The sequence below is a fragment of the Canis lupus genome, chromosome 12, assembly GCF_003254725.2.
Source record: "Canis lupus dingo isolate Sandy chromosome 12, ASM325472v2, whole genome shotgun sequence".
In the NCBI taxonomy this organism is placed as follows: Eukaryota; Metazoa; Chordata; class Mammalia; order Carnivora; family Canidae; genus Canis; species Canis lupus.
This window is the reverse complement of record NC_064254.1, coordinates 63055471-63067712: the sequence shown is the minus strand read 5'-3', so window position 1 is coordinate 63067712 and position 12242 is coordinate 63055471. Positions and strand designations below refer to the sequence as shown.

The window sequence follows — 12242 nt, the reverse complement described above, 5'->3', positions numbered from 1 at the left end:
GAAAATGAACTGAGCCATCTCTATCTCTTGGACCCACCGTGGTCCTACTAGAGCCCGGATGAGGCCTCGATCGGTCTCAGATGGACACCAACTGGAAAGATAAGGGAAACAATCAATGCCTGTAGGCTGCCCTCTGCAGAGGCCCCTCCAGTGGAAGAAGAGTGCCAGCCAAGCCCCTCGGCATGCTGGGATCCCAGGGTGGGAGACCCAGGTAGCCAGAATGTCCTGATGAGGCCTATCTGGGAAAGAGCCATCAAATCCACACACTAATGTGCACTGTGCCCATTCCTCCCTGTCCCCGATCCCGACCCAATACAGGGGTCACTCATGCTCCTTGTAGAGACCGACCATTTCACTTGGCCTCGGCTCTCCCCGGACCACTGGCCCACCTTCCGGACCTCTGCTTTTGCTCCCCTAGTCTTCTTCATCCAAAGCAAGGGTACTTTTTTTTTTTTTTTTAAAGGTAAACTGGGCATGTAACTATCTCCTTTCCCAATCTTAGCTTGTTTTCACCTAGAGTCAAGATTCAGACTCATAACTGCTCACCAGGTGCTACATACTCCACTCCTGCCTGGGTCTTCGCTCCTGTCACTCATTCTCAGCCTCACTGACCTCCCCACTGTCCTTCACGCCTGACCAGCCCCCACCTCCCCGACCCCTCCCAGGGCCCTGGACCTGTTATTCCTTGTCTGGAGCGGTTCTCCTGTCTTTGCCTGGCTGCTCCCTCTCGCCTGGCAGACCTTCAGAACCTCCTCACAAGGGCCTTCCTGGCCACCCTCCCTGACATAAGTGTCCTTCTTCCCAGTGCTTCCCAGGTTCTGGGTGAATGACTAGTTTTTACATTTCCAAACCGATGTGGATTGATATTTTTTTAAAAGGTAACAAAGATGTCGCAGTGATGTCACCTTGCTCATGGCACGTCCTCTCAGCCTCTGGACTCGCCTCCCCCTGGGCGGCCAGCGAGCAGTTCGGGGCCAGCACGGTTGTAGATGCTCCTGATTATCCTGCATGTGTCCTGAGGACCAACTGTCCTCTGTAACCCTCTGGCTTGTGTTTTGTGTCCCCCAGTAGAATGTTTACTCCACGATGGTAGGGAGCTTGTCCTACACTTGTCACCCCTCTTTCCACAGTGCACACCAGGTTAAGTGCTTGCTGAAGTACCAGTCCCCTGAGGTGCCTGTGCAGCCCTGCCTTGCCCAGGTGGGGGCACATCATAGGAGGCCCAGCTTCCCTTCTCCCCCGATTGTCTACTTTTGCTCAGCGCACATCCAGAATCAGGCATGGAGCCGGCCTCAGTCCCTCCTACCGTGATGGGAATAGAGTAGAGCTGACCCTTGAACAGTGTAGGAGTTAGAGGTGCCCATGAGGTAGAAATTCCCTTACTCCCCCAAACTTGACTGGTAGCCCACTGTTGACTGGGAGCCTTACAAATATGGTAAATGGTCGATTAATGTTGTATGTTGTATGTATTTTGTATGTCGTATATATATTATATACTGTATTCTTACAATAGAGTGAGCTAGAGAAAAGAAAATGTTATTAAGAAAATCATGAGGAAGAGAAAATTCGCTTACGGAACTGTAAAAAAAAAAAAAAATCCACACATCAGTGGACCTACGTGGTTCAAACCTGTGTTGTTCAGGGATCAGCCGTAATTCCACTTCAGTGCTACTGCTAAGTCACTGTGTGACTTTTACAAAGTGACTTCAGTACTGCATGCCCTCCATATCCGTGTCTGGAAAGTAGATGTGGCATTTCCTTCCGTCACGAAGTCAGGCAATGCTCTTGCGCACACTTCGTGATCTCCACAAGGCTGCCCCTGCATGGCTCGCAGCTGTACATCGATGTTGTGACACAAAAACAGAAGCCCGTTTCCTCACTGACACTCTTTTTAATGAAGCACAGTGGAATCAGCAAATTTTTTTCAATTAAGGACCACGTATTAACTATTTTAGATGTTGTGAGCCATGTAGGTCTCTGTTAGGTTTTTATTTTTTGTTTTCTGACTCTTTAAATATATAACTATTATTAGCTCAAGTGTCATAGGAAAGCAGGCCAGGGTGAAGTTTGCCAATCCCTAGCGATAGGCAGTTGGAAGTATATTTCTTTGGGACTCAAAACATTTTATTTTCTGTTCGGGTGAAATAAGAAATATGACCCATTGCAATTTTATTTTTCTTGAATTGATCCTCTTGCGAAAAATGTTGTTCATCATTTTAGTCATGCTTTCCATTCCTTCTCTCTTGTTTTCAAGCACATTTTGAATTTTAATGAATTTTAGAACAGCTTTGTCTCAACACAGAATCGTGGTTCTCCAGAGCACAGTTGGTGGTTGTGTAGGAGATCCCATTCGAAGACAGTTTTGAGTTAGAATGGGCCCTGAGGCCTTAATGATCCATCCACAACTAGAGTCTGATAATAACACATTTTTGGCTGCCATTCAAAATCTATTATGTTCTTAATTTTCTTGAAATTTTCTTCTGAGGACTTCATTGTTTGTAGACATTGGGTTAAGCCTTCAATTGAATTTAGAGCTGATGTATTTATTCTTGTTTGATTTCTTACTAGTCGCCAGACATGAATTATTCTGAGTCTAAGCTTTTCTAGTACCGGGAACTTAATAACTGCTTAGTTACAAATAGGGCATGCTTGGATACAGCTGATCTGTTGTAAAACCTGCCCCGCGCCCTGCCTTTGCCACCAGGGTCCCCTGACTTCCTGCAAACCGTCCCCTGCCCTTCTTGAAAACCATAGTTGTAGATATTCTTATTTAATGCCACCCATTCTCCAATCCTTAAAAAATATTCTTGTTTCAAATGTTAAAAAGGATCTCTGAAGTTGACAGATCGTGGGTTTTAGCAAGATGGTGGGGCCAAAACAAAATTGCGAAAATCGTGCCAAGGTATTTATTCCTTTAACTCTGATGGTTTGGGGGATCCGAGGCTGCTGACTACGAAGAATGGAACCCTGGGTGATCTTAACACAGTAGAGTGTGCTTGTTAAGAGGATAGATTCAGGAGCCAGCTCTCCCACTTCCTCGCTGTATGATGTTGGGCAGCTGTTCATCTACTCCGAGACTCAGTTTCCCCATCTATAACCTGGGGCTAATAAAAGAACCTTCTCCATAAGGTTATTGTGAGTTCTAGATGAATTAATTGTAGTTAGTGCCATGTAAGGACTAGATATTATTTATTGAGAGAAAAATACGCTTTTACGGATGCCTATCAGTGGATAACATTCCACGTGGAAAATTATATATCTGACTTGCTTTGTCCATTTGAATTTTCTCTCTAGGCTTTCGTTGAGGCCCAGAACAAGATTACTGTGCCATTCCTTGAGCAGTGTCCTCTCAGGGGTTTATACAAAGAGAGAATGACTGAACTCTATGACTACCCCAAGTATAGTTGCCACTTCAAGAAAGGAAAACGGTATGTGAGGTTGCTTTTATTTAATTTTCGTTTTACTTTTCTAATTGGATGCTTTCTTAAATCTTGAAATACAAAGTCCTAATAACTTAGTTTATGAACTTAATCCATTAAGAAATCAATTCATTTCTGTGCTTGAGTATGGGAACAATGTTTTTTGGTCCATTGGCCATATTCTCAAAATAACGATTAAGAAAGTTAGTGGAGGTATTTCCTAGCAAAACAAATCTAGATTGTAGGAAATTATTGTTATCTTATGGCTAGTAATTGGTGAGCTAGGATGATTTGTAGACAGCAGTGGAGATTTGTTTGCCTCTAAAATACTCTTTGGCTTAAACTACTAGAAAAGCTTTTATTATATGGATTTCTTTCATCTAAGAATGAAAGTGGGCCAAGAGATGGCACCCATTAATTCACTTCTCTTGTTCTTCTCCCTTTCACACTGATATAAACATATTCTCTCGTTCCGTTTCTTTTTTTTTTTTAAGTCTCTGTGGAATCATCAGCACAAATTTACTTGAGAATTTCTTAGATGCCCTCCTCCTTGTCTCTTTCACACTCACACACACATATCAGTGAAGTATGATCTATATGCCTACCCCTTCCTGCTGCTTGTTTTTGTAAATAAAATCGAAATGGCACACAGAACGTGTCCATTCATTTATAGATTATCTTAGCTGCTTTTGTACAACTATAGAATTGACAAGTAGCAACAGAGAATATTTGTTGTCTGGCCCAATGCAGAAGAGACTTGCTGACCCCGGCCCTAGCAGCCTGTCCAGGGAAGGATCCATCATTTTATTTTAGAAAATCTGTTTTTTTTTTTTTTTCCTCCATTGAAAAAAGTTACTGTTTTTTTTGATTATCAGTTTTAGTTCTAGCAAATGATGAAGTCTTTATTTGTCCCTGGTTAGCTAATATGCAGGATTACAGTAAATTATTTCAACACTTAAAGCAATTCAGATACCAAACTCTAGTTACAGGAAGCTGGTGGGACCTTCTACCCTAGTCCCCATGTCTCTGGCATGGCCCGTTTTCTTTTTCTTTTTCTTTTTTTTTTTTCCGTTTTCAATTAGACATCTATGTTTTGTTTTTCTTTTTCTTTTTGCTTATGTGTATTTGATTGTACCCCACAAATGGAAAAGCCCACAGCTAAATAAAGACCATCTCTGTCCCCCAGGTATTTCTATTTTTACAATACAGGTTTGCAGAACCAACGAGTATTATATGTACAGGATTCCTTAGATGGTGAAGCCAGAGTGTTCCTCGACCCCAACCTACTCTCTGATGATGGTACGGTGGCGCTCCGAGGTGAGTGCTACACAGCTAAGCCCACAGGAGTCCCAGGGCCCTCACTCGTGGCTCTAACTTTGGTGCAGTCACTTCACCTCTAAAACACCAGACAGGATGGACCATATTGTAGAACAGATGCACATCCAATATCAGGAAATCTAATTTTTGCACAGTATCTTTAGAATACATGAGTAGCCACATGTTCTGGTGGCCTGAAGCGGAACTGGAGAATAATTCACACTGGACCCAAATTAGCTTCTAGGGCTTCTGAGATATTTAAGTATCATCATCATTGCTTCTAACATCCCTGAGACCTGTCTGTGTTTAAGGAAAAAAAATCTTATATAAGTAATTTAAGCTCTATGAAGAATGAAGGATGTCCCAGCTATGAATATAGGACAGGAAAGAATATTTATGAGATCCCTTTCCTTGGTGAAAAGGAAGTGATCAGAGTTTTAAAATTTAGTTGTCAGTATTGTAGAATTTGAAGTAGAAAACCACAGTCTTGAAGAAATTAGTCAACTTGATACCTTGTTCCCTGAAGATGCAAGTTTAAAACCCAAATTGGTAAGTTTTGCCTATAGATGCTCTGTGTCTTCTAAATAACTCCACCCCAAGGTAACCTTCTTCACAGGCCATAAAGATTACCCTAGGTTTGTGCCTTAAGCTCTAGTTCTAGGGAAGGATGTTGGCTATTCTCTGGTTCTATGTTTTAATAATTGTGTACTCTGAGAATCATCTCTTGTTAGGATCCTAGATTTTAGTGGAGTTGGCTCAGCATCCCCCCGTAGCATCTTCTCTTTTATAGAGAAAGCACAATGAAGGCTCAGCCCTGTGGAGCTGAGCGATTAGAACACTCTAGTCCTGTAATCGAGTAGGTGGGAGTGAAAGGGCCCTGTTCCCACAGCACTGTGTGAAGACCCTTTTATAAAGCCACTCAGTCATTTAATGGTTCCTCCTCTCTCCTTCTCAAGTAGGCTGTGTGTATAAATAATGATCCTTTATGTAATTAGTGTTGAAAGTAATCAATATTGAAAATACGATGCCAGCCAGCTAACTAAGAACATTCTTCTATGAATTTGAGCTTGCGGTTGTAAGCAAATGTAATACACTGGTTCTGTGCAGTAATATACCCTGTGCAGGCTGTCATTTAATTTTAACAAAGGTCTATCTTGTAACTTATCCAGAAGAACTTCATTACAAGAGGGTCTCTGAAAATCCATTTCAGGACCTTTTAAAGGAATGCCTGCCATGTACAGGTCCTGATAGCTGAAAAGGAAAATTAGACATGGGACCTGACCTAGTCTTCAAATTTCCTGAAAATGGTATTATAGGGGAGTTACCATATAAGTGAACATACAGATTCTTTTTTGATACCATATGATTTTTTTATACATTTCAAATGAACGTTTTTATTTAAAATTTTCATGAAATTTTTCTAATTATATATAAATAATTTAGAGTAAGAAGTAATTTTTCCCTATCGCCTTCTAGACTCTTTTCTGTATTTATATATAGGTGAGCCTGAGTACTTAATAGGAATTATAAAGGGTTAATAAGTAGGTCTTGTGAAATCTTAAACTTATTTACCACCAACAGAAATTCCATGTAAAGCAGTAGGAAACCTATGAAAATAGTTGGATTTCTGACAGTAATTTTAAACCCCTAGTAAAGTTTAGCAAACATCATAAGAGGAAATCTCTCGTGTCACTGTCTGGTGCTTTCTATACATAAATATACAGAATTTCTTAACACACATTCCATAGTGATTAGAACATTCTCTCATGGACTTAAAGAATTAGACACGCATAATGGTTCATGGATGGTGTTACTTTTCTTTCTTTTTCGTGGTTCTTTAGAATTATGTTCTGTGTGAGCCCTCATTGCAACCCTCAGGCTTTATTTACCTTGGCTTGTGCTAGTCAGGTGGTGTGGATGTTAATCCTTGAGTGCCAGGAATATGCAGAAAATGAGGTTGTAAAAAGTGATTTCAAATAGTTTGGACTCCATTCCAAAAATTACTTAATGGCTTCCATTTAGTTCTGTTACATGGTATGTGTCATAATCCAGTCATTACTCTACAAGCAGTTTCCTTATTCTTTTCCCCCCCTCCTTCTTTTTAGAGTATAAATAAAATATGCTGAAAGTCTCAGGATGAGCCCTGCTTTTAACTGAACTGCTCATTGAATTGTAGAAATATAAACAATGGAGGCATGTTAGTGGTCATGTAATCTAATACATCATTTTACAGATGAAGAAACTAAGACCTGGAGGGGCTAGGACACTTGTCCATGCTCATGAAGTGAATTCCTTTGAGGCCTGGGCTCAGTCCCCAGGGTTCCTCATTAAGGTTCCCTGCTCCTTCCATGGCACTTATGGCAGAAAACTTTGTCAGACAGCACAGAGGGCAGCAGGCAAGGCCAGGGGTTGTGCCCCCATGTTCACTGTGTGAGAATTTCTCCTGTGTCCCATAGGCTATGCATTCAGTGAAGATGGTGAATATTTTGCCTATGGTCTGAGTGCCAGCGGCTCAGACTGGGTGACGATCAAGTTCATGAAAGTCGATGGTGCCAAAGAGCTTCCAGATGTGCTCGAGAGAGTCAAGTTCAGCTGTATGGCATGGACCCACGATGGGAAGGGGATGTTCTACAACTCATATCCCCAACAGGATGGAAAAAGTGATGGTAAGTTAAGATGTCAGGTGGTGCATCTTTTTCAGGAAATAGAAGTGTGACTTCATATGACTTTAAAAGCTAACCCTACATAGAAGGTTTTTTGGTGTAGAATGTTGTAGTAGTTACAATTACTCAAAGAATGTTGTAGCAGTTACAATTACTGTGTGGCAGATTGCCACAAAACTTAATGTCTTAGAATAATAACTGTATTATTCTTATTTTTTTATTTTATTTATTTTTGTTTGCTTGTGAGTCTGTGGGTTGGCCACACAGTTCTAGATTAGCTGAGTTCTGGCATGTGTCTCTGTTCAGCTGTGGGTCATTTAGCTGATCTTGGCTTGTCTCTCTTCCATGTCAGGGGCTTTGGCTCTGAGCCTTGTGGTTTCTCATCCTCAGGTTGTGTGATGGACAGACTCACATCGAGGCTAAGCAATCCCAACTATGTGCTTCCTGGAAAAGCCATGGAAAACCACCAAGTGCTACAAAGCTTTCTTTTCTATTATGGTGTTATCTTACTTGTTTCTCACTGTCCTGAAAGCTTAATACCTTTTCATAATTTAAAAACAAACAAAACAAAACAAAAAAAACAGTTCAGTCTCAAGAACATCTTCCGAAATCAACAAGTATGTGTGGATTACTTCCAGAGTGATATCCAGTCAATACTTAGTCTCTCTCTCTCTCTCTCTCTCTAAGTTATCTTGTAGAGCATTTTCAGGTTCACAGCAAAATTAAGCAGAAAGTACAGAGATTTCCCATATGACCCCTCCGCCCCCCCCTCCCCCAGAGCCTTCTCTATTTTCAACATTCCTCACCAGAGTAGGTACAAATGGTGAGTCTCCATTGACACATCATAATCACCCAAAGTCCAGAGCTTACATTAGTGCTCACTCTTAGTGTTGTATGTTCCATGGGTTGGGAAAAATGTATAATGATGTGTATCCACCATTGTAGTATCCTACAGAGTAATTTTACCACCCTCATAATCCTCTGTGTTCCACCTGTTTATCTTCCCTCTCTACTAGCCTCTGGCAACCACGAATTTTACTGTCTCCATAGCTTTGCCTTCTCTGGAGTGTCGTATAATTTGAATGATACAGATATGGCCTTTTTAGATTGGCTTCTTTTGCTTAGTAAGTAATGCTTGCTTATGCATTTAAGTTTCCTCCATGTCTTTTCATGGCTTGGTAATTCATTTCACTGAGTAGAATTCCATTATCTGGATATAGCGCAGTTTATTTATCCATTGACCTATTTTTTTTTTTTTTTTCAATCCATTCGCCTATTGAAGGGTATCTTGGTAGAGTTCAGGTTTTGGCAGTTAGAAATAAATCCTGCCAGAAACATCTGTGTGCAGGTTTTTGCGTAGACATACATTTTCAGATACTTTGGGTGAATACCAAGGAGTTCAGTGATTGCTGGATTGTATTATAAGAATATGTTTAGTTTTGTAAGAAACTACGAAATGGGAATGCCTAGGTGGCTCAGTCAGTTAAGTGTTTGCCTTTGGCTGAGATCATGGGGTTTTGGGATCAAGCTCCACATCTGGAGCCTGTTTCTCCCTTTCCCTTTGCACCTCCCCTTGCTTGTGCTCACTCTCACAAATTAATTAATTTTAAGAAAGGGAAGGAAGGAAGGAAGGAAGGAAGGAAGGAAGGAAGGAAGGAAGGAAGGAAGGAAGGAAGGAAGGAAGGAAGAAGGAAGGAAAAAAGGAAGGAAAAAAGGAAGGAAAAAAGGAAGGAAAAAAAGGGGAAAGGAAAGGGGAACCACTACATTGTCTTCCACAGTGGCGGTAGTAGTTTGCATTCCCATCAGCAATGAGTGAGAAATTTCTTTTGTTCCACATTCTCCCCAGCTTTGGTATTACTATTCTGGATTTTGTCCACTCTAATAGATGTGTAGTGACATTATTGTTTTAATTTGCATTTCCCTGCTGACATTCGATGTGGACCATCTTTTCCTGTGCTTCTTTGCCATCTGCCTATCTTCTTTAGTGAGGTTTCTGTTAGGGTCTTTGACCCTTTTTTTTTTTTTTTTAATAGGGTTGTTTTCTTATTTTTGAATTTCAAGAATTCTTTGTAAATTTTGGGTAACAGTGCATTATCAGATAGATCTTCTGCAGATATTTTCTCCCGGCCTGTGACAACTTGTCCTATTCTCTTGACAGTGCCTTTCACAGAACAAATTTTTTATTTTAATGAAGTCTAGCTTATCAGTTCATTCTTTCCTGGATCATACATTTGACATTGTATCTAAGAAGTTGCCAAACCCAAGGTCATTCTGATTTTCTCATATGTTAACTTTTAGAGTTTTATAGTTTTGCATTTATGTTTAGGTTTGTGATCCATTTGGAGGTATTTTTTTGCAGAGTATAAGGCCTGTTAGACATTTTTTTGCACGTGGATGTCCAGTTGTTCCAACGCCATTTGTTGAAAAGGCCGTCTTTGCTCATTGTATTGGCTTTGTTCCTTTTTTTTTTTTTTTTAAGATTTTATTTATTTATTCATGAGAGACACAGAGAGAGGCAGAGACACAGGCAGAGAGAGAAGCAGGCTCCACGCAGGGAGCCTGACATGGGACTCGATCCCGGGTCTCCAGGATCACAACCTGAGCTGAAGGCGGCGCTAAACCGCTGAGCCTCCCGGGCTGCCCTGCCCCTTTGTTAAAGACCAGTTGACTGTATTTACATAGGTCTATTTCTGGGCTCTCTACCCTGCTCCATTGCTTTACTGTCTGTTCTTTTGCCAGCACCACACTGTTTTGATTACTTACAGTAAATCTCGAATCGGGTAGTAGCACTCCACCAACTTTGTTCTTTTCCTTCAATATTGTGTTGGCCATTCTGGGTTTTTTCCTTCTCCATATAAACTTTAGGATTAGCTCACTAATATCCACAAAATAACTTGTTGGAGTTTTTATTGGAATTAAATTGCATCTGTAGATCAAGTGGGGAAGAATTGACATGACAATATTGAGTATTTCTATTCATAAACATGGAATATCTCTCCATTTATTTAGTTCTTTTTTGATTTCTTTTATCAGTTTTATAGTTTTTCTCATATAAGTCTTATACATATTTTATTAGATTTGTACCTAAGCATATAATTTTGGGGGCTACTAATGTAAATGGTATTGTGCTTTTTTTTGGTATTGTGCTTTTTAAAAAAGTTTTTATTGAGGTGTAATCGACATAGAACATTATATTAGTTTTAGGTGTACAACCTAATGATTCAATATTTGCATATATTATGAAATAATCACCATATAAGTCTCCATCACATCACCATATATAGTTATAAAATTCTCTTTCTTGTGATAAAGAAGAGATAACATCTCCTCTCTTAGCAACTTTTATTTTTATTTATTTATTTATTTATTTATTTATTTATTTATTTATTTATTTTATTTATGATAGTCACACAGAGAGAGAGAGAGAGAGAGAGGCAGAGGTATAGGCAGAGGGAGAAGCAGGCTCCATGCACCGGGAGCCCGATGTGGGATTCGATCCCGGGTCTCCAGGATCGCGCCCTGGGCCAAAGGCAGGTGCCAAACCGCTGCGCCACCCAGGGATCCCTCTTAGCAACTTTTAAATACGCAATACAGTATCATTAACTATTACTAGCTATGGTCACTGTGCTGTGTATTATATGCTTAATGATACTGTGTTTTTCATTTCAAATGCCATTTATTCATTGCTGATATATAGGAAAGCAGTTTACTTTTGCATATTAACTTTGTATCCTGAGGCCAGGTAATTAACTTTTTAAACATTTCTAGCACTGTACAATATGGGTGGGATAGATTTTTCTTTGCCAACTGTACTTCAGTATATATCTTTAACTCCTTCAGGTACGGAGACATCCACCAATCTCCATCAGAAGCTCTGTTACCATGTATTGGGGACTGATCAATCAGAAGATGTTTTGTGTGCTGAGTTTCCCGATGAGCCTAAGTGGATGGGTGGAGCTGAGGTATGGCACTCCTGTGATACTGTCCCACAAAGACGATGTCACATGAATCATGTACATGAATATCCTTGTTGTGTGATCTTTATGGATGTTATAAATCCTGTGAGTGATAGTCTCTTGTTAAAAATAATGGCATTTAAATTGACTCTTAATAGTGAAGGTGATAAACCTTTTAACTGCAACCTCACATAAAACCTTTAATACTACAAGTAATACATGCTTATGGTAAAAAAAAAAAAAAAAAAAAGTGAAAGTACAGAATCACATAAAGCAACATTTTGAAATTCAGAATCATACATCTCAAAGATGAGGAGAGCATCCTTCCAAAAATTTTTGTAGAAGTGAGAATGTGGGTAGAGAGAGTATGTGTTTTCCTTTCTTACACAGCTTTCCTCTTTTGTTCACTTGTTTTTACGTTAAAATTTTAGACATTTTCTTGCCTAATAGATGGTTCACATATTACTTGGGGGTCTTGACCATCACCAAACTGTATTGAAGTCTTTGAAGCTACTTGTTATGGATTTTATTCTGTATCTTGAAAACCAACTGAAAAAACTGTAGAGGTACTTGGAGTAAAAATTTAACTCTTGTTAGTTCATTTCTGTGTACTATGAAATATTTTTTAAGGAAAGAGAAGCATTCTGAATGTTTTGATATATGTGGGCTGTTCTTTTTTTTAAAAAAGATTTATTTATTATGTATGTATTCATTCATTCATTCATTCATTCATTCATTCGTGAGAGACACACAGAGAGGCAGAGACACAGGTAGAGGGAGAAGCAGGATCCATGCAGGGAGCCCGACTGTGGGACTCGATCCCCGGATTCTAGGACCATGCCCTGAGCAGACTTAACCGCTGAGCCACCCAGGCACCCCCTGTTGAT

General features: G+C 40.0%; 1 protein-coding gene across 1 annotated transcript in view; it reads left to right on the top strand.

Annotated features, from left to right (window-relative positions):
• LOC112658497 (prolyl endopeptidase) overlaps positions 1–12242 on the top strand; it is a 117638-nt gene that overhangs the window by 20303 nt on the left and 85093 nt on the right. The window contains exons 3-6 of the mRNA XM_025444721.3: positions 3295–3428; positions 4606–4736; positions 7193–7402; positions 11240–11361. Coding sequence (XP_025300506.1) covers positions 3295–3428; positions 4606–4736; positions 7193–7402; positions 11240–11361 — 597 coding nt within the window. The remainder of the gene's footprint in view (positions 1–3294; positions 3429–4605; positions 4737–7192; positions 7403–11239; positions 11362–12242) is intronic.